The 23,324-nt window shown below is 44.0% G+C and overlaps 1 protein-coding gene across 3 annotated transcripts in view; it reads right to left on the bottom strand.

Moving 5' to 3' along the window:
- Window positions 1–20,069: 20,069 nt before the first annotated feature.
- Window positions 20,070–23,324, bottom strand: part of CDX1 (caudal type homeobox 1) — a 98,297-nt gene continuing 95,042 nt past the window's right edge. For all 3 annotated transcript variants that reach the window (XM_073649786.1, XM_073649787.1, XM_073649785.1), the window contains one exon: window positions 20,070–20,785. In XM_073649786.1, coding sequence (XP_073505887.1) covers window positions 20,573–20,785 — 213 coding nt within the window. In that variant the 3' untranslated portion in view covers window positions 20,070–20,572. The remainder of the gene's footprint in view (window positions 20,786–23,324) is intronic.

Below are 23,324 nucleotides of genomic sequence, written 5' to 3'. Positions count from 1 at the left end.
AAGGAAATGCTTCGGGACCACGGGATACTCAGTGAAGAGCATCAGGAGGCACCCCAAGGCATAGGGGCTGGGACTGGCAGTAGGATGCCTTGCGGTGGACAGCCGAGCTCGATCCTTATAAAAGCTTTTTAACTGCAGCAGCTTTAGTGGACGCTACTGGAGCTGGAATTACGCGGCTGCTGGCATGAGACTTGCCCTCCAATAGATCCTTGTAAATGGATTTAAAGTGTATTCATTCAAATTAGAGAGACAATTTAAATTAAAAAGCTTAGAGCTGCCTCCACCACAGGGGGGCTCGCTCGACCCACCAGCGGACAGGCACCAGTATTGGGAGAGGGGGGCTGGCCGTCAGGGTTCACCGCGGCTCTGGCACAAACCCGGCGACACGGAGGTGGCACGGGCAGGAGCGGACTGAATGTGTCGGCTTCTCACTTTTTGGATTTTAGAAGGGCATGACATGCCTATATCTGTGTCTCCCCCTCCTTTTACTCCTCCACCTCTTTTCTTTTCGCATGACTATATGTACTTGTCACTTTTCCATGTGTTAGTTGTGTCTTCTGAGCAGTTTGTCAGCTTTTGGACACCTTTGAAGTTGTTTTCTATGTGTTTCTATGTGTTTTTGTTTGCCTGCCATTGGTTTTAACGGTGTTCGAAGGTGTTCGACGAACAGTTCGACGAACAGTTCGGCGAACACACGGGTGTTCGACGAACCGAACTGAACTCGAACACTACGGGGGTGGCTCAACACTATAGAGGACCCTGGAAAATTTGGCTCAGTTGAATGTTTCTATGTTTGAGAGTGCCGATAGCTATCAAATGTGTATGGAAAGCTTAAAGGGGTTGTCTACTATACAGACAACCCCTTCTCAATCCCTATGTTCCCCCCCAGTAAAATAAAAACACTTATGCTCACCTCCGATGTCCACGCGGTTTTGGCAGTGTTGGCACTGTCTCACCCCGATCGCGTGGCCAATCAGGGCTGGCTTCACTTTCTCCTCCTTCAGACAAATCAAGACATCCGGAAGAAGTGATAGGCCAGCCACAGCTCTGACTTCCGACTGATGGCAGCTCTTATCCTATATAATCCTAATGTGTAAGGCCATCTTTAGAATCTGTCTTCAAATTGGTTAATACTGAACAGAAGTAATTTTTTTTTGCTAGTTCCTTAACATCAATGGGAATCTGTCAGTAGGATCAACCGTTTAGTCAACTTTCTATGATCTACATGTCCATATAGATGGCTTAGGGGGGTTGATCCTACTGACAGATTTTCTTTAAAGTCGATCAATTATTTAATAATGAACGGTATCTCTCTTTATTGGAAGTTAATGTCATGGGAAAAAAACTGGATCCAGAGATTTGGTTGGTCTAAAGCATTATCCGTACTATCAGTAAATTAACAATTCCTTACATTTTCATTGTTTGGCACTCTAAACGATGTCCACCATCAAGTTCAAATCTCTGAAGACATATAGAAGAACATACTAGTAGGGATGAGCAGACCCGTGAAACTTCGCGTTTGTCGGGTTTGGCCGAACTTTAGTCCAAAGTTTGATTCAGGTACGAGAACTTGACCCGAACTTAAACACTATATAGGTCAATGGGAACCTGAACTTTGGTGCTGTAAAATGGCTGTAAAATGGTCATAGTAAGGGCTAGGGGGCTGAAAAAGGAAGCAAAATGGGGGTAAGAGCAGGACAACTGCCCTGCAAACAAATATGGATAGGGAAATGACTTAAAATAACATAGAATAAAAAAATAAAAAATAATAATCTTTAACCAGGAGGCGGCGGTTCAAGTAGAGGAATGGAGCAGTGTCTTGTGTGTATATTTTATTGTACTTGTTAATAAATAAATAACTAAATGAAAAAATGACACTCGGTCCCCCTCATTTTTACTAACCAGCCAAGGGAAAGCAGACAGCTGTAAATTGGTCTTATTATGCTGCGAAGGGACCAATATCCATGGACCTTCCCAGCCTATTAATATCAGCCCCCAGCTGGCTGCTCTGTCTTTGCTGGTTATTAAATATTAAGGGACCCCCAAAAAATGACACCCTGGTGTGGTGGCAATCGGGGTAATAGTTTTTGGGGTTGATGTCAGCTGTGTAATGTCAGTGGGCATAAGGCCAGGGGTTAGTAATGGAGAGGACACCTCCATTACTAACCTCGTATTTAATAAGGTGGACCCCACGTCATTTTTTTAGGGTCTCCCCAGTTTTAATAACCAGCAAAGTCAAAGCAGACAGCTGGTGGCTGATATTATAGGTTGGGAAGGGATAATGGCCCCTTCTCAGCATAATAAGACCAGCTCACAGCTGTCTGCTGTTCCTTGGCTGGCTATTAAAAATTTGGGGAACACCACATTATTCTTTTAAATTATTTACTTATTTATTTTACGCTGTCCTTCACTCAAGCAGCGTCGCCACCCGTGTCACGGCGGTTATACAGGCATGGCTGTGATGGATCTGGAAGTGCCCACAGCCTAAAAGCTTGTTGATTGCGCTCCAGCCTTTCAACAAGCTTTATTAAGCATCCAAACTCCAAACAGTAACACAGACTTCTGGAAAAAGTCCGTGCTCGGAGTTTAGCACCGGATACAGTTCAGGTTCGCTCATCCGTACATAGTGGTCCACAGTGTTGTGCTTGTCGTTCTTATTTCTTCTTGCCATTGCGCAGAAATTCTTCCATTGTGTAATACTCCAAATACAGCCACAATTCTCTTAAAATTCAACCCTTTTCAGTATTATCTATTTCAGTGCTTAGCACAATACCAATGTCATTCATTTTAGCGACAATACTTTCCTTAGTGCAAATCACAATGCACTAAGTGAAAGTCTATATGTTCCACTCAATGCCTGTCACAATGTCGCTGAACCTTCTCTTCTCAGGTCTCTTGACACTCTGGGAACGAATGATATTTTTATGAACAGGGTACTGTATGTGATGTTTATATTAATCTCAATATTTAATAGGTTAATAAGTTTCCTCTAATAGTGACTGTAGTTAAACTGATTTTTTTCATTTAACTTGGTCTATATAAAGACATTTGGGGTTCTATTCTAAAAAAATGAGCTCCAAGTTCTTATTTAAGGGATTCTACAGGATTTTAGAAAATGAAATAAATACATAAATAAATAAATAAATAAAACAATTATTATGATAAATAAATTACTAAATACCTTTAATTAGCAAATCACTCTAATTTATCTAGGTAATCCTGGTGGTACGTTAAAATTGCCTTGGCACACTTACAGAAACATGTCCTTGAATGTTAATAAGACAAGATTCTGTGAGCATGTGAAGTGGATAGATCCACTGTGCTCTCTTAATGAATTTGAAGATGTGCTCCCAGTGAATATTCAGATGTAATACTGGAGATACCATGGGTGCTGAGGTGTGAAGAGGCTGCTTACACTGCTGTCCTCCCTATCTGATCTAATACTAGAGATACCACAGGTACTGAGGTAAGAAGAAGCTGCTCGCACGGCTGTCTATCTGATCTAATACTAGAGATACCAGGGGTGCTGAGTAGTGATGAGCAAACGTGCTCGCCACTGCTTGGTACTTGCCCGAGCATCACGGTGCTCGACAAGCTCTGTGAGTATTTCCGGGTGGCTCGGGCAGGAACTCGGGTCCCCTCCTTGCATGTTTGGCACTCTTTAGAGAGCCAATGAACATGCAGGGATTGCCTGCCACGCACTGTAATGCCGTAGCTATGTTGGTTATGGGCATTGCAGTGATTGGCTGGCTGCACAGCTTCATCAGGTCTAAATAAGACCTGGCGCCGCTATGCTCGTCACAGTCTACCCCGGAACCAGGCAGAGTAGGGAGAGTTGCTGCTGAGTCAGGGAGAGATTTGATTGTTTATAGTTAGTATAGGTATTCCACAACATATATATATATATCCATCTGAACTAACAGTCTTTCTAAGGACTAATGCAGCTGCATATAATCAGTGCTAGGCAGGAGTTAGGCAGGCAGGCAGTGTATGTGGCAGACTGCAGTGCATGATACAGCATAAAAGGGTCAATTGAATGTTCTGTCTGCTGCTGCTGTAATAATTACAGATATTTGTAGACATAGCCCCAGATATCAGGGGACAGGGCAATTTTTTTTTATCTTAATCATGGTTATTTGCTTAAAAATCAATCCAGGGTACACAATTTTTCAGCTCCATTTGCTTGTTGGCACTGCAGAATATAGCTGTTAGAACCTTGCTGTTAGGTTTTTTTTTCCTTTGCTGGTCACATGACCTTGTTGGCCTATTTAATCCTGCTCCGCCCTTCTGGCTTTGCTGGACTTCATTGTATATCTACTTTCTAGCTAGCCTGTGCTCTGTATCTAACTCTGTTAGTTTGCTTGGTCTACGGACCTCTAGGTTCTATCTATTTTGTTTGTTCGTCTGTCTGCTACTATTTCTGTTAGGAGGTGTCCCATATTCCTCCCAGTCCTTAGTACTTGTAGGGATTCCCTCCCCAAATCTATAGGTCTCCGTACAGACTAGATTAGGACTTTAGCAGGTCTGATCGCAGGATCAGGTTCCCTGTTACATCGTAGGGATTCAGCTGAGTCTTATAGTAGGGACAGATCTCCTCTCTTTCCTTAGCTTTGGTAGCAGAACATAACAGTAAGTCCAGCCTGTAAATTCTCTAAGGAAAGATTTTTTTTTTTTTTTTTTGTTCCATCATGGTGTCGGTTCAGGATTTGGCTAAACACCTGCAGGGACTCTCTCTGGAAGTGGCCGAGCTCCGTCAGCACGTGAGTAACTGTCCTGGAGCATATTTCTTGGAGCCTAAGGTATGTTTGCCGGATTTATTTTTTGGTGAACATCGAGAATTTTTTTCATTTAAAAATGCTTGCTTATTGTATTTTCGTTTGAGACCCAAGTCCTCTGGGGATGAATCCCAGCGCGTAGGGTTCATAATGTCACTTTTGCGCAAAGAGCCTCAGGAGTGGGCCTTTTCTTTGCAACCTAGTGATACATGCTTCAGATCAGTGGATAGTTTTTTTTCTGCTTTAGGACTATTATATGATGATCCTGACCGTGTGGCATCAGCTGAGACTGAGTTGAGACGTTTAAAACAAGGATCAGGTAATATGGAAAAATATTGTACACATTTTCGTCGTTGGTCCACTCAAACAGGGTGGAACGATTCTGCTCTGAAAAGTCTATTTCTTGCTGGGCTCAGTGAAAAGGTTAAAGACCTGTTAATTGCTTATCCTACACCTGAGGATTTGCAACAGGCTATGCAATTAGCTATACGGGTGGATAGGAGACTGCGTGCAAGGGTTAATGAGAGCAAATCCTCTGCTATGTCAGTTTCTGGTTATGATAATGTGTGTACTAACAGTGGTGAACCGATGGAGATTGGATCGGTGGCACCTCGCTCTCAAGAAAAACACCGTCGTTTTTCAGAAGGCTTGTGTTTCTATTGCGGGAAATCTGGTCATTTGATTAAAGGCTGTGAGCTTCGTATGAAGAAAGAAAAAAAAATGGTCAGTCACGCCCGTATTGCCTGTTTAAATTCCAAGGGTATATTTTTAGCTGCTTCCACGATTGCTCAGGAAAAATTAATGGAATTTCGGGTGTTTGTTGATTGCGGGTCTACACTGAATGTTATTGATGGGGGATTCGTGGAAAAACTCAATTTAAAACCTGAACCTTTATCATCCCCCATTGCTGTGGTTTCGGTGGATGGTTCCCCTTTGAAGAATATTACTCTCAAGGTCAGTGAATTTCCTCTCACTATTAATGGTGTTCACCATGAGAAATTGGATTTGGTAGTGTTGAATAACTTGCCTTCTCCAGTAATATTGGGTTTGCCCTGGTTAAAATTTCACAATCCTGTACTGGATTGGTCTACCAGTGAAATTAAATCCTGGAGCCATAAATGTTATGACAAGTGTTGTAACGGGCGTATTGCAGCTTTGGATAGGGGAGAATTGCCTGTTCCTATTCAGGATTTTTGGAGAGTTTTTTCTGAGAAAGAATCGCAGGTTTTGCCTCCCCATAGAGACTATGATTGTTCTATTGAATTTGTCCCTGGAGCGACTCTTCCTAAAAGTCGTTTATTTAACCTTACTATTCCTGAGAGGAAGGCTTTGGAGGAATACATACAGACAAGTTTGGCCGCCGGTCACATTAGGCCCTCTAAGTCTCCTGTGGCGGTTGGATTTTTTTTTGTAAAAAAAAAGGACGGCGGTTTACGTCCTTGTCTGGATTTTCGTGAGATTAACAAAATTACTGTACGCAATCCTTACCCACTGCCATTGATTCCTGATCTGTTTAACCAGTTATTGGGGGCCAAGTGGTTCTCTAAAATTGACCTTAAGGGGGCATACAATCTGTTGCGCATGAAGGAGGGTGATGAATGGAAGACTGCTTTTAACACTCCTGTGGGTCATTTTGAGAATCTGGTTATGCCTTTTGGTCTTACTAATGCTCCTGCATTTTTTCAGAATCTGATTAATGACATCCTTAGACCTTTGATCGGTAAAAATGTGGTTGTGTATTTGGATGACATTTTGATTTATTCGCCAGATCTGGAGTCTCATTGGCGGAGCGTGCGTGAGGTATTACAGTTATTAATGGACAATTCGCTTTTTGCTAAGCTGGAGAAATGTGAGTTCGCTGTACAGAGAATTAGTTTTTTGGGCTACATTATCTCCAGCAAAGGTTTTGAGATGGATCCGGTTAAGGTTCAGGCTGTGCAGGAATGGCCTAGGCCTATTGGTTTGAAATCAATACAGAGGTTTTTGGGTTTCGCCAATTACTATAGAAAATTCATAAAAAATTTTTCTAGTATTGTCAAACCTCTGACTGATCTCACCAGGAAAGGTGCTGATGCGGTTCAGTGGTCTTCTGAGGCCATTGAAGCTTTTGTGTATCTCAAGGAGAGGTTCACCTCTGCTCCCATCCTTATGCAGCCTGATGTTACTAGGCCGTTTTTGGTTGAGGTTGATGCTTCCTCTGTGGGGGTTGGCGCAGTATTGTCTCAGGATAACGGGGATGGATTACATCCCTGTGCATTTTTTTCAAAAAAATTTTCGGAGACTGAATTGAATTACGATATTGGTAATCGGGAATTATTGGCTATTAAACTCGCATTTGAACACTGGCGCCACTTCTTGGAAGGTGCGGAATTTCCCGTTCAGGTTCTTACGGATCATAAAAATCTGATATATCTTGACGCTGCCAAGCGCCTGAATGCCCGTCAGGCTAGGTGGGCACTGTTTTTCTCGCGGTTTAATTTCTCCGTTACTTACATCCCTGGTACTAAGAATGTTAAGGCGGATGCCTTGTCTCGCAGTTTTTCTCCCATAGTCGGTGCTGAGAAAGAGGAAAACATTTTACAAGAAGGTGTTGTGATAGCTGCTTTAGACTCCGTTTTGGAAGATGAGATTCTTAAAGCTCAGGAGAATGCCCCATCTAACACTCCTCATGGGAGGTTGTTTGTGCCTGGGACCTTTAGGAGAGATTTGTTTGTTGAGTGTCACGAATCTCGGTTGGCAGGTCATCCCGGAATCTCTGAGACCAAGAGACTGGTGGGTCGCAGTTTTTGGTGGCCTGGATGGCAGAAGGAAGTCATTAAGTGGGTGCGCCAATGTACTATATGTGCTAGATCTAAGTCCTCACATACTCCTGCTGCGGGGTTGCTTTGTCCTTTGGAGGTCCCCAGTGCTCCTTGGACACATTTGGCTATGGACTTTATAACTGACCTTCCCCCCTCTGAGGGTTTTACTGTCATCTGGGTGGTCGTGGACCGTTTTAGCAAGATGTGTCACTTGGTTCCCTTCGTCAAACTGCCCTGCGCTAAAACTCTCGCTAAGGCCTTTGTCAAGGAAATTGTCAGACTTCATGGCGTTCCTACTGACATTGTTTCTGATAGGGGTCCTCAGTTCGTGGCTCGTTTTTGGCGTGCCTTTTGTGACAGGTTGGGAATTCATTTGTCGTTTTCGTCCGGATATCATCCTGAATCTAATGGCCAGACAGAAAGGAAAAACCAGGATGTTGAGCAGTTCTTGCGTTGTTTTGTGGCAGACAATCAAGAGGGGTGGTCTGAGTTTCTGCCACTTGCCGAATTTGCTCTGAACAATCATACATCTTCTTCTGCTGGTTGTTCGCCTTTTTTTTGTTGTTCTGGGAGACATCCGTCGTTTGGGTCGTTCTCCAAGTTGGAATCTGCCGTGCCTGAGGAGGAGAATTTTTCCGGTGATTTGGAAAGAGTTTGGACGGATGTGCGTGGTAATCTTCAGGAGGCCAACAGAAAATCTAAAGACTACTTTGATAGGAAACGACAGGAGGTTTTGTTCGCTGTTGGTGACATGGTTTGGTTGTCCTCTAGGAATCTGCGGTTGAGGATTCCTTCTAAGAAATTGGGTCCCAAGTTTGTAGGGCCCTTTAAGGTGCTTCAGGTTGTCAACCAATCTGCTGTTAGGTTGGAGGTTCCTACCTCCTGGAGAATTAATCCGGTCTTTCATGTCTCTCTGTTAAAAAAAGCTGTTGTGTCGGATGGTGACGCCTCTGCCTCTGTTCCTCCGGTGGTGGAGGACGGGGAATATGAAATTTCTCGCATCCTTGACTCTAGACGGTATAGAGGTAGTTTGCAGTATCTTGTGGCCTGGAAAGGTTTCGGACCCGAGGATAACTCTTGGGTGAGGTCAGATGATGTTTCCGCGTCCAGACTTATCAGAGCGTTTCACAGGAGATTTCCTGATAAGCCTGGTCCTAGGGGATCCGGAGGATCCTCTTAGAAGGGGGGGTACTGTTAGAACCTTGCTGTTAGGTTTTTTTTTCCTTTGCTGGTCACATGACCTTGTTGGCCTATTTAATCCTGCTCCGCCCTTCTGGCTTTGCTGGACTTCATTGTATATCTACTTTCTAGCTAGCCTGTGCTCTGTATCTAACTCTGTTAGTTTGCTTGGTCTACGGACCTCTAGGTTCTATCTATTTTGTTTGTTCGTCTGTCTGCTACTATTTCTGTTAGGAGGTGTCCCATATTCCTCCCAGTCCTTAGTACTTGTAGGGATTCCCTCCCCAAATCTATAGGTCTCCGTACAGACTAGATTAGGACTTTAGCAGGTCTGATCGCAGGATCAGGTTCCCTGTTACATCGTAGGGATTCAGCTGAGTCTTATAGTAGGGACAGATCTCCTCTCTTTCCTTAGCTTTGGTAGCAGAACATAACAATAGCCAGGTCTGTTCCATATTTCAGAAAAATCCAGAAATTTGAACTGAACGTGGAAAATATTGGCCTCGTTTTCCATTCTGTTGCAGTGTGTCGGTCAAGCTATTCACACTGAGTCTCTGTGTAGAATAATATTAGTAAATTACAGGCCTGCTATTTAAAACCGTGGTTCTTTGCCAGACATATCACCTATAACAGTGTTCCAAAATCAGCCATTTCTTCCATTTTCATTTTGTTGCAGTGTGTCGGTCAAGCTATTCACACTAAGTTTCTGTGTAGAATAATATTAGTTAATTACAGGCCTGCTATTTAAAACCGTGATTCTCTGTCAGGCATATCACCTATAACAGTGTTCCAAAATCAGCCATTTCTGCCTTCCATTTCGTTGCAGTGTATTGGTCAAGCTATTCACACTAGGTCTCTGTGTAGAATAATATTAGTAAATTACAGGCCTGCTATTTAAAACCGTGGTTCTCTGTCAGACATATCACCTAAAACAGTGTTCCAAAATCAGCCATTTCTTCCATTTTCATTTCGTTGAAGTGTGTCGGTCAAGACATTCACACTAGGTCTCTGTGTAGAATAATATTAGTAAATTACAGCCCTGCTATTTAAAACCGTGGTTCTCTGTCAGACGTATCACATATAACTGCGTTTCAAAATCAGCAATTTCTCATGAACATGGAAAATATTGTCCTCCATTTAAAATGGGCAAGGTGCGTGGCAAAGGACAGGGAAGTGGACATGATGGTGCATGCAAAGACCGAGGACGTGGCTATGGGCAAGTTGAAATTGTGCCACAACAAGCACCCACATCTTGTCGCTCGACTTTCCTGTCCCAATTACTAGGGGACCGCAGTACACCACAATTGAACCCAGAGCAGTGTCAATAGGTTGTTGGTTAGATAGCAGATAATGCTTCCAGTCACATTGCCACCACCACCACCCTGTTTTCCACACGGTCAAGTCTCAGTAGCCGTGAGTCTGGACCGCATATTCCTCACCCTGATCCTCCTTCCTTCCACCATGCTGAGTGCCCAGAGACAACTGATCACACACTTGAACACTCAGAAGAGCTGTTCATTTTTCCATTTGTAGATTTTGGCCTCTCGCCCAGCCAGTTTCAAGCGAGTCAAGAGGAGAACGCGTGTAGCGATGCCCAAATATTGGAGTAGCCAAGGTCACACGATGGCGATGGTGGGAAAGTACAATTACTGTTGCAAGAGGTGGATGATGATGAGACACAATTGCCAGAAAGTCAGGAGGAGGACCAGGGTGCAGAAGTGGAAGATGACGTGGTGGATGATATAGTAACTGATTCAACTTGGCAGGGGGACATACATAGCGAGGACAGCATCACACAGGGGGAGGGTGGCATAGCACCACAACAGGCAGGAAGAAGAAGTGTGGTGGGCGCAGAAACAAGGCGTGAAAGCGTTCCTTGTAACGCCAACACGATGGAAGTTGCCAGTACAACCGTTAGGTGTGCAAACCCCGCATTACATGAGCACGTGTCCCACAACATTAGCCGTGCCCTCAACAAAGTAGTTACTGGGAAAGTCCACCTAACCACAGAAACGTGGACAAGTGCTTGTGGGCAGGGATGCTACATCTTGCTGATGGCACACTGGGTTAATATAGTGGAAGCCGGGACCCAGTCGGACCTTGGGACTGAACACGTCCTCCTGACGCCGAGGATTGTGGGCCCTGGGTCAATCGGGGATGCCCCCACATTCTACAGCACCTGCACCTCCTCCTCCTCTTCAGCCTCCTTCAGAAATGACCACATCAGTAACAAACTGGAAGCACTGCAGCACTGCCTCGGCCAAGCGGCAACAGGCTGTGCTGAAGCTAATATGCTTAGGTGACAAACTGCACAACGCTGAAGAGTTGTGGACAGCTCTGAAAGAGCAGACAGATCTGTGGCTGACACTGCTGACCATACAGCCAGGCATGATCGTGTATGACAATGGCCGGAACCTGGTGGCAGCTCTGAAGCAAGGCGACCTCACACACGTACCATGCCTGGCCCATGTGCTTAACCTCGTGGTTCAGCGGTTTCTCAAAACCTCCCCGGATCTGATGGACCTGGTTTTCAAAGTATGCCACATGTGTGCCCATTTTAGAAAGTCAGATACTGCTTCCGCCGCCGTTGCCATGCATCAGCAGCGATTGCAGCTTCCAGCTCACTGACTGATCTACAATGTCCCCACGCATTGGAACTCTACATTGCAGATGTTGGGAAGGATTTTTGAGCAGAAGAGGGCAATTGTTGACTACCAGCATCAACAAGCCCGTCGGTATTTATTTATTTTACTTACTTATATAGCGCCATTAATTCCACAGCGCTTTACAGACATTATTGGCACTGTTCCCTTTGGGGCTCACAATCTAAATTCCCTATCAGTATGTCTTTGGAGTTCACTTCAGACTCCACACATAAGACCTCAGGCGTGGACATGTATGTCATACATATGTATTTTCTTCCAAAACTTTGAGGACTCCACCAAGATGGTGAGCGGTGATAACGCCATAATTAGCGCTATTAGCGTCACCATCCTGCTTCTCTGTCTTCTGAAACGCTCTCTGCTCACAATTAAAGAGGATGCATTGCAGGCAGAGCGCGATGAGATGGAGCAAGGAACCATACAGCCCAGAATCATCTCATCCCAACGTGGATTGGGTGACAATGAGGAAGAGGAGGAGGAGGAAGAACAGGAGCTAGTTTCCTGTGCTATAGACGGTACTACCTGCACAACTGTCATACCGTCTGTTCAGCGTGTATGGCCTGAGGACAGGGAAGAGGAGGACAGCATGATCAGTCGTCCTCTTGGTGAGGACACGGAAGTCTTGCCTGTTAGCAGTCTGGCACACATGGCTGAGTTTATGTTAAGCTCCCTTTCCCGTGACCCTCGCGTTGTTCAAATTTTGGGTGACAGTCATTACTGGTTGGTGACACTTCTACAAGGAGAACCTTCTGTCTCTTATTCCCATGCCGGACAGGCCTAATAAAATAGGGCAGTACCAGAATGCCCTTTTTGCAGAATTATTAAAATAAAAATTCCCATCTGAAAACGCTGGCAGCAGGAGTCACAGTTCGTTGGACAACCAAGGAGTACAGGCGAGAGAGACACAAATGCAATCCAGCAGAGGCAGGGGAACACTGTCAAAGTTCTGAGAGAGTTTTCTCAGACCCTCCCATCGGACAGGCCCTGAGGCGCGGGGTGCTCTCACAAGGAGGGAAAAGTTTCAGAAGATGAGTACCTTGCCGGCTGTACCAACGTCCTCCTGTGATTCCTCTATGCCTTATAATTATTGGGTATCCAAGCTGGACACATGGCATGAACTGGCTCTCTACGCTTTGGAGGTCCTGGCTTGCCCTGCCACTAGCGTTTTGTCAGAGCGGGTTTTTAGTGCCCCTGGTTGAATTATAACCGATAGGCGCATCCTCCTGTCAACTGAAAATGTTGACAGGCGGACTCTTTTAAAAATGAACAAGGGCTGGATTGGGCCAGACTTCTCAACACCACCGAATGATAGCAGCGTAACATAAACTCTATTCCCATGCACCTCTGTCTTCACATCAAGACATGGGTATACGCTTTTTGATTTTGTCTATTTCCTCTTGTCCTCCTCCTTCTCCTCATCCTCCACCACCATATCACCGCCATATCTACCATATCACCAAATCTCTTGAAAGGGGTATTGGAGTTCCTCCAAATTTTGGTAGCCGTTGCATTCACTGCATAGGCAAACAGTATGGGAGACCCACTCCCTAATAATGGGAATGTTGTTTTCAGGAGGCCCTCCGACCTCTACATGTCTTGCAAGGGGCACTGGTGTTCCTCCACATTTTTGGCAGTCGTTACATTCACTGCATAGGCAAACAGTATGGGAGACCCACTTCCTAATAATGGGAACATTGTTTTCAGGAAGCCCTCCGACCTCTACGTCTCTTGCAAGGGACACGGGAGTTCCTCCACATTTTTGGCAGCCGTTGCATTCACTGCATAGGCAAACAGTATGGGAGACCCACTTCCTAATAATGGGAACATTGTTTTCAGGAGGCCCTCCGACCTCTACGTCTCTTGCAGGGGGCATTGGAGACCCTCCACATTTTTGGCAGCCGTTGCATTCACTCCATAGGCAAACAGTATGGGAGACCCACTTCCTAATAATGGGAACATTGTTTTCAGAAGGCCCTCCGACCTCTATGTCTCTTGCAAGGGGCATTGGAGTGTCTCCAGATTTTTGGCAGCCGTTGCATTCACTGCATAGGCACACAGTATGGGAGACCCACTTTCTAATAATGGGAACATAGTTTTTAGGAGGCCCTCCAACCGCTACGTCTCTTGCAAGGGGCTTTGGAGTGCCTCCAAATTTTTGGCAGCCGTTGAATTCACTGCATAGGCAAACAGTATGGGAGACCCACTTCCTAATAATGGGAACATTGTTTTCAGGAGGCCCTCCGACATCTGCGTCTCTTTCAAGGGGCATTGGAGTGCCTCCAAATTTTGGCAGCTGTTGCATTCACTGCATAGGCAAACAGTATGGGAGACCCACTTCCTAATAATGGGAACATTGTTTTCAGGAGGCCCTCCAACTTCTACGTCTCTTGCAAGGGACACTGGAATTCCTCCACATTTTTGGCAGCAGTTGCATTCACAGCATAGGCAAACAGTTTGGGAGACCCACTTCCTAATAATGGGAACATTATTTCAGGACTACCTCCGACCTCTAAATCTCTTGCAAGGGGCATTGGAGTGCCTCCAAATTTTTGACAGCCATTGCTTCACTGCATAGGCAAACAGTATGGGAGACCCACTTCCTAATAATGGGAACATTGTTTTCAGGAGGCTTTTCGACCTCTACGTCTCCTGCAGGGTGCATTGGAGTGCCTCCAAATTTTTGGCAGCCGTTGCATTCACTGCATAGGCAAACAGTATGGGAAACCCACTTCCTAATAATGGGAACATTGTTTTCAGGAGGCCCTCCGACCTCTACGTCTCTTGCAGGGGGCATTGGAGTCCCTCCACATTTTTTGGCAGCCGTTGCATTCACTCCATAGGCAAGCAGTATGGGAGACCCACTCCTTTTTAATGGAAACATGTTGTACTCGTTACTGTAGCCCACCTTCATGTGTCTTTAAATTGTTAGTAGGATTTTTCGTAAATATTGGAAGCTGTTGGACTCCCTGCATACCCTATAACTGTATAGCAGACCCTCTCCTTTCTAATGGTAACAAGTCGTTACTGTGGCCCAGCTCTATGTGTGTTTAAATTGTTAGTGGTTTTTTTTCCAAATTTTGGCAGCCCTTGCAGTCACTGCATGGGCATTACCACTATAGGAGACCCACTCCTTTATAATGGGAACATTTTTTTACTCCTCCTCTATGTCCCTTCAAAGGGTTATTGGGTTGCGTCCAAATTTTTGGCAGCCCTTGCAGTCACTGCATACGCAATAACAGTATAGGAGACCGACTCTTTAATAATGGGAACAACAAAGCATAGCTGACTGCTGGCCCTTTAAGAATAGTAAGACTGTAAAATTAATGTTTGTGACTTTCACAATCCCTCCTTCATAAATGAAACAGGATGTGTCTGATGATGTTTCACACACCGCATGGCCAGATAAGGTTGTAAAATGTTAAAATGACATTTCCCGGTGAATGCATTTGTCAAGGTTGAAATCAATGCAAAAGTGCAAAAATGCATCAAAAACGCTACGTGTGAACATAGCCCAATGTGTGGAGGAGCATTTTGTTTTTGGCTATTGATTTTGTCTTATATACAAGTCATTACCCTGGAAAGGATGTTCCTTAACATATTTCTCAGGAAATTCCATTTTATTTTTTTTTGTATGTTTTATTGTGAGTCTGTAAAAGTGGTGTAATATCTCTGACAACATTGTTGACAGCAGTGACCTGGGAGTCAGAAATGCTTCCAGGGGTCTTTCCCATGCTGTCCCCTTGTCATTTGAGCACTGTTCCTATCAATTTGGGCAATTTTTATGCCCTCTGCAGACCGCCGGGGAGGGGGGGCCGCCGGAAAAATGCTCGAGTTTCCCATATACTTACATTGGGCTTGTTATTCGGACTGAGCACTCAACCATTCCAATTTACTCGACTCGAGCAACGAGTACCCGAGCATTTAATCTAATACTGGAGATACCAGAGGTGCTGAAGTAAGAAGAGACTGCTCCCACTACTATCCACCCTGTCCATCTGATCGAACATTGGATATACCAGAGGTGCTAAGGTAAGACGAGGCTACTCACACTGCTATCCACCCTGTGTTTCTGATCTAATGCTGGAGATACCAGGGTGCTGAGGTAAGAAGAGGCTGCTCGCACTGCTGTCCATCATGTCTGTCTGATCTAATACTGGAGATACCACAGGTACTGAGGTAAGAAGAAGCTGCTCGCACGGCTGTCTATCTGATCTAATACTAGAGATACCAGGGGTGCTGAGTAGTGATGAGCAAGAATAGGTTCCTCTCACTGTTGTCCATCCTGTGTTTCTGATTTTATACTAGAGATCCCAGGGGTGCCAAGGTAAGAAAAGGCTGCTCATAAGCTTTGGCTGTCATTATACTGGTAATGGGGGCTTCGTGGGGGGAAGCTGGATATCACTACTTTAGAGCCTATGGATATAGCTGAACTGAATGTAGCAATCTAGGTAAGAAAAGCTGGGGACTTCTGGTCTAGTGTTATGCATGGGAATGACTAATGCACCCCATACACATTAGTCTGAATTTGGCCATACTTACTGATATCGGTGGGATTGACCAACAGTCTAGTGTGTATGGAGGCATCCTGACAGATGGTGTCGGAGGGAGAAAAGATTTGGCACTTTGGATTTCAGACAATCAATACTCCCCCCATCCCACCCCCCAGAGATAGCCTGCTGACAGTAAAGTTAGGCAACGGCTCTCTCATAGAGAACAAAAAGATACTTGGACGTAACAAGCAAGCTATGTTCTCGTGGGAAAAATAGCTATTGGTTGAACGATCAAGTATGTAATGTGCATTGGGGCCTTTAGCCTCAAAGGTAGCAGATTCCTGAATATAGTAGAGACCTAATAGAAACTTGCCTATGCTAAGAATAGTCTACATCAGGGGTGGGCAATTAATTTTCCCGAGGGGCTACATGAGAGAACATGACTGTTGTGGAGGGCAAAACCAATAAACTGAAATTAATTCTGCTCAATATTAATATTAACACATTAATTATAAATATTATTTTATATTAATATTAATTGCATCAGTTAACATTGAGCAGAATTAAAGGGGTTGTCCAATACTTGGACAACCCCTTCTCTTTCCTCATGTTTGACCCTGTTAAAATAAAACATCTGTACTCACCTCCCGTGCTGGCGCCGTTCCAGTGGTGTTGGCACTAGAATTCCCGGGGCTCATGTAAGGTTGCTACTTCACACGAACCCTGCACCTAACAGTGCTGGCTTCACTATCCCCGCCTTTGGATGTATTGAACATGAACAGGAAGTCAGGGCTGCTGCTGCTCTCTGACTTCCTCTTGATGTTCGATTTGTCTCAAGGCAGAGACAGTGATGCGATCACTGATTGGGCACAGGGCTCACGTGACATAACAACCTAATGTGAGTCCCGGGAACGTGAGTGCCGACATCTGCACGGGAGGTGAGTATAGGTGTTTTTATTTTAACAAGGCCAAACATGAGGAATGAGAAGGGGCTGTCCAAGTAGTGGACAACCCCTTTAAGTATTCTAACACTCCATATACCACCATATAGCCTCCCTGTATACAGTATGAATCTACACACAGCCCCCCTATATACAGCAAGAGCCACCACATAACCACATACATATATATATATATATATATATATATATATATATATATATATATATATATAGTATTAGCCTCCCTATATACAGAATGAGCCCTCACAAAGCCTCCTATATAAAGTATGAGGCTTTACGGACATTATGGTATCTGTCCCCATTGGGGCTCACAATCTAAATTCCTTATCAGTATGTCTTTGGAATGTGGGAGGAAACTGGAGAACCCGGAGGAAACCCACGCAAACACGGGGAGAACATACAAACTCCTTGCAGATGTTGTCTTTGGTGGGATTTGAACCCAGGACCTCAGCGCTGCAAAGCTATACACTGAGCCACCGTGCTGCCCATATTGCCCATATATACAGTCTGAGCCCCACAAAAATAACGTATACAGTGAGGGAATTAAGTATTTGATCCCTTGCTGTGTTTCTAAATTTGCCCACTGACAAAGACATGAACAATCTATAATTTTAAGGGTAGGTTAATTTTAAGAGATAGAATATCCAAAAAAAAAAATCAAGAAAATCACATTGTATAAATTAGATAATTTTAATTGCATTTTGCAGTGAGAAATAAGTATTTGATCCCTCTGGCAAATAACACTTAATACTTGGTGGCAAAACCCTTGTTGGCAAGCACAGCAGTCAGACATTTTTTGTAGTTGATGATGAGGTTTTCGCACATGTCGGGAGAAATTTTGCAGATCATGTCTAAATCATTAAGATTTTGAGGCTGTCGCTTGGCAACTCGGAGCTTCAACTCCCTCCATAAGTTTTTTATGGGATTAAGGTCTGGAGAATGGCTAGGACACTCCATGACCTTACTGTGCTTCTTTTTGAGCCACTCCTTTGTTGCTTTGGCTGTGTGTTTTGGGTCATTGTCTTGCTGGAAGACCCAGCCATGACCCATCTTCAATGCTCTTACTGAGGGAAGGAGGTTGTTGGCCAAAATCTCGCGATTAGTGATGAGCGAGTATGTTTTGTTAACCCTTTCGCCGAGTATACTCGGCCAAGCACCGAGTATTTATAGCGTGCTCGGGCATTAAGTTTTCATCGCTCCGTGAACATGATTTGCGACTGTTTGACAGATTTAATACATGTGAGGAATGCCTGTTTTTCCAGCATTCCTCACATGCATTAAATCTGTCAAACAGTTGCAAATCATGTTCACGGAGCGACGAAAACTTAATGCCCGAGCACGCTATAAATACTCGGTGCTTGGCCGAGTATACTCGGCGAAAGGGTTAACAAAACATACTCGCTCATCACTACTCGCGATACATGACCCCATCCATCTTTCCTTCAGTACGGTGCAGTCATCATGTCCTTTTTGCAGAAAAGCACCCCTAAAGTATAATGTTTCCCCCACCATGCTTCACGGATGGGACGATGTTCTTAGGGTTTTACTCATCCTTCTTCTTCCTCCAAACATGGCGAGTTGAGCTAATGCCAAAGAGCTCAATTTTTGTCTCACCTGACCACAGCACCTTCTCCCAATAACTCACAGAATCATCTAGGTATTCATTGGCAAACTTCAGACAGGCCTGCACATGTGCCTTCTTGAGTAGGGCGACCTTGCGGACACTTCAGGATTTTAAACCTTTAAGGCGTAATGTGTTACCAATGGTTTTCTTGGTGACTGTGGTCCCAGCAACATTGAGATCATTAACAAGTTCCCCCCGTGTAGTTTTAGGCTGATCTCTCACCTTCCTCATGATCAAAGATTCCCCACTAGGTGAGATTTTGCATGGTGCCCCAGATCGATGTCGATTGACAATCATTTTGTATTTCTTCAATTTTCTTACTATTGCACCAACAGTTGTCTCCTTCTCACCCAGCGTCTTACTTATGGTTTTGTAGCCCATTCCAGCTTTGTGCTGGTCTATGATCTTGTCCCTGACATCCTTAGAAAGCTCTTTGGTCTTGCCCATGTTGTAGAGGTTAGAGTCTGACTGATTAATTGAGTCTGTGGACAGGAGTCTTTCATACAGGTGACTAAGTAAGACAGGTGTCTTTAATGCAGGTAGCGAGTTGATTAGGAGCGTCTAACTGGTCTGTAGAAGGCAGAATTCATAATGGTTTGTAGGGGATCAAATACTTATTTTTCAGTGAAAAATGCAAAAAAATGTATCTAATTTATACAATGTGATTTTCTTGATTTTTTTTTCGATATTCTATCTTTCAATGTTAAAATTAACCTACCCTTAAAATTATAGACTGTTCAAGTCTTTTTCAGTGGGAAAACTTACAAAAACAGCAAGGATCAAATACTTATATCCCCCATTATATAGTATGAGCCCTCACACTGCCTACCTATATACAGTAAAAGCTCCCACACAGCCCCCCTATATATAGAGTATGAGGCCTTACATAGCCCTCCTATATAAAGTACGAGCCCTCACATAGCCTCCCTATATTCATTATGAGCCCTCACATAGCCCCTTATATAGAGGCACATATCCCACACACACATAAAAACACATACCTCATTCCCATTCCCCAGCATCCTGCTCCAGTCTTTGCTGTGTTCACTAACACTCCACACAGTAGACATGATGTAGTGATGTCATCGTGTCTCAGTTGCACACACTGATTGGTAGAAGAAGGAGCCAGCGGGTCCCTTCTCCACCATTATATTCAGTTCACCGCTATCTGCATCCTGAGGCTGCAGATACGGTGAAATCAAGATTCATGTGGGGAAGAGCACCCGCATGGGGCGGCCCATGAGCCAGTATTTTTAATCCTTTTCCGAGTTCTGGTCTACATCCTTTAACATGCTACTTGGGGACAAAAGTGGTAACACCTCATTAAATACAAGTTCCTAGGAGAAAAATGGACCTAACCATTTCTAGTTTTGCTTCAATATACGTTTAAAGCCAAAATTGTAGTTAGATGGCCAGAACCCAAGGCACATGCCCCACCAGACCCACCAGCTATGGCCTTTTAAGAAATGTATAAAAAATTATCAATCCTTAAAGGGGAAGTGCAAGAGTTAAGTTCTACCTTTAAATTATTTTATTCTATCGCTAAAACAAAGACAGAATAAACTGTGTGCAAACTTTTACCTGCATAAAATAGTAACAAGAAATTTAATCAAAGTTAAAAACATACAAATAATGTGTATTATAGACAATTGGGATGACAATGACCTTAATTTATAGAAAAAGAACAATCAGGTTGTGTGATTTCTATCACATCTTTTCTCTGGCTCTAAAGTAGGAGAAAGTTTTAGAAATTTTTACAGTGCCAACACTCATTGCAGAAACTAGAAAAAAAAATGTACATGATAAAAAAAAATAATTCTAGCCATAGATTATATGTTCCTTCTTCTTTAAATATACAGTTACACATACATTTTTTAGATATAGTCCAGAAGCAGGCATAGATAACTGCTTCTTCTTGTTGTGGTGGAACATATGTTACCAGTTCTTTAAAAAAGTAAAAGGTCCTCACAACAAAATGTGCCAGACGCATTTATATATTTCCCTAGAAGCTTCTTTGTGTGGATCACCCTTAGTGATGGGCCTTTTCCATAGTTCTGGTGTCTGAAAGTCTCAAGACTTCATGAGAGATATTCTTCCTTGATAGTCAGTCCTGTTGGCGATACCATGTTACTGTTGCTACTACTGCTACTACAAATGCCGACCAACCCCGCGGTGGTGCCGACAGTGGGGGGTGTCGGCGTGGTGGTGGTAGCCTGTTGAGTCTGCTGTTGCATCTTCTTCTTGTTTACTTTTCTTTCTTTTGCCCTTCGATTTTGGAACCAGATTTTTACCTATAGAAAAGAGAAAAACAGATATTCAGTACATAAAAGGTACAAGTACAGTGCTCGTAACAGTGCTCGTTAGTCTTAAAGAGGACCTGTCACTTGCCATACACTGTGTGCACAATTTTTAGGCAATTTGTATTTTTGATGATTAATTTTGGTGTCTTCTAAAAACTGGTAGCACATTTAGGAATTGATTTTGAGTCAATCTTCAACCTGAAAAGGTTCAACTAGCTCATCTTTAATATTACCAGCCCATAGCAGTTCTCCACCCCCCTTTGCAGACATTTAAGTTGAAGAGGAGGTCCTTTCCAGTTATTGTCCAGCCACGGGCCATTCATCTGGTCCGTCAAGAGTCACTCATCTCTTTAGTCCATAAAACTTTTTTAAAAATCTGTCTTCAGATATTTCTTCGCCCAGTCTTCAAGTTTATACAGGTTCGAGTTGGAAAATAATCATAAAAAATGATGATATGATAAAAATAGTTGCTATCCTAATAATTCTGCACACGGTGTAAATATGTAATTTTTTACCAGATGTAAATGCCGCTGTTCTCCTGAATCTGGCATCGTTTTTATTTTGATCCTGCTCCTAAAATATGACCCCTCTTTATTGTTAGTAAATCTTGTTTTTTCAGCCAAGTGGGTGTTGTTCCAAACTCTTCTCTATAGGAGTCTTCTTGATGACCATGGCCAGTTGACCAAAAGGATTAGCTTTATATATAGAGATGGAGGGGTCATAGCTCAGAAAAGGAGAGGCACAGGTTAAAAAATAAACAATTCAAGATTAATGAGAATAGTGGCATTTACACCAGGTAAAAAACTTTACATATTTATGGCAAGTGATAGGTTCTCTTTAAATTGTCCCTGCACTTCCTGTTCCCTTACGACAATGAAATGTGATGCTGCAGCCAATCACTTGCCATAGTGATGACCGGCTTGTTATGATAGTGTAGCAACTCACTTGGGAAAATAGGTAACCAACTAAAAACTGCAACAGACCCTGCCGGTTCTTTTACAGACTAGAGATGCTAGAGCATCAGCTGTAAGTCATCATCTATAACTGTACTGTAATCTCTTGCATTCCTTTCCACTGACATCCCCACTATCATCATGGGCGACTTCAACATCCCCATTGACACTTCCCACTTATCTGTCTCTAAGCTCCTATCCCTCACTTCCTCCTTTGGCCTTGCTCAATGGTCTGCTGCAGCCACTCACAAAGATGGCCACACACTAGGCCTCATCTTCACCTGCCTCTGTTCCCTATCTAACCTCTCTAACTCTCCTTTCCCTCTTTCTGACCACAACTTACTTACATTCTCTGCCCTCTCCTCTCCATGTCCACAATCCTCACTCAACAAACTTGCACACCCTCGCAGAAATCTCAAACACCTTGACCTACACTCACTCTTTGATTCCCTCCTCCCTCTTACAGGCATAAATTCCTTACATGATGCAGATGTTGCTGCTGCTTTATATAATGCCACAACAGCTGCAGCTCTCGATTTGGTCGCCCCTCGCACATTGAATAGGCAACCCTGGCACACCAACCTGATTAAAGAACTGCGACGGGCCTCCAGGGTTGCTGAGCGGAGATGGAAAAGGTTTCACTACAACGAGCACTTCATCGCATTCAAACAATCCCTCATTATTATCAAGTCCACACTCACTGTAGCAAAGCAAACCTACTTCTCATCTCTCATATCCTCCCTGTCCCACAACCCCAAACAGCTATTCAACACTTTCAATTCTCTCCTCCGTCCCCCAGTGCCTGCTCTCACTCCTCTCATCTCAGCTAAAGAGTTTGCCTCATTCTTCAAGCAGAAGATCGACAACATCAGACAAAGATTTTGCCTAATGTCCCCTCATCCCCTCCTCATATCTACTCAACCCTCCTCCTCCAAAACCAACTTCTCCACCATTACAGAAGATCAAGTTTCCTCTTTACTCTCAAAATCACACCTCATCACCTGCGAACTTGACCCCATCCCGTCCCACCTCATCCCTAACTTTACCACAGTTTTCATCCCAACCCTAACCCACCTCTTCAACCTGTCACTAACAACCGGTGTCTTCCCCACATGTTTCAAACATGCCTCAATCACAGCCATCCTCAAAAAGCCCTCCCTCAACCCATCCTCTCTGACTAGCTATCGCCCCATATCACTTCTCCCCTATACCTCAAAACTACTGGAACAACACGTCCACCTTGAACTGTCCTCCCACCTCTCCTCATGCTCCCTCTTCGACCACTTACAATCTGGCTTCCAACAGCATCACTCCACTGAAAATGCCCTGACTAAAGTCACCAATGACCTACTAACCGCCAAATCCAAGCGACACTACTCCGTCCTCCTACTCCTGGACCTCTCATCTGCCTTCGACATAGTGGACCATTCCCTCTTACTACAGACTTTCTCATCTCTTGGCATCACGAACTTGGCCCTATCTTCAATCTCTTCATACCTAACAGAACAGACATTCAGTATCTCCCACTCACACACCACCTCCTCATCTCGCCCCCTTTTTGTCGGTGTCCCCTAAGG

This window comes from Phyllobates terribilis, unplaced genomic scaffold (assembly GCF_046119375.1).
Source record: "Phyllobates terribilis strain yellow unplaced genomic scaffold, ASM4611937v1 Scaffold_10__3_contigs__length_209671492, whole genome shotgun sequence".
Lineage (NCBI taxonomy): Eukaryota > Metazoa > Chordata > Amphibia > Anura > Dendrobatidae > Phyllobates > Phyllobates terribilis.
This window is presented reverse-complemented; position numbering and strand designations above follow the sequence as displayed.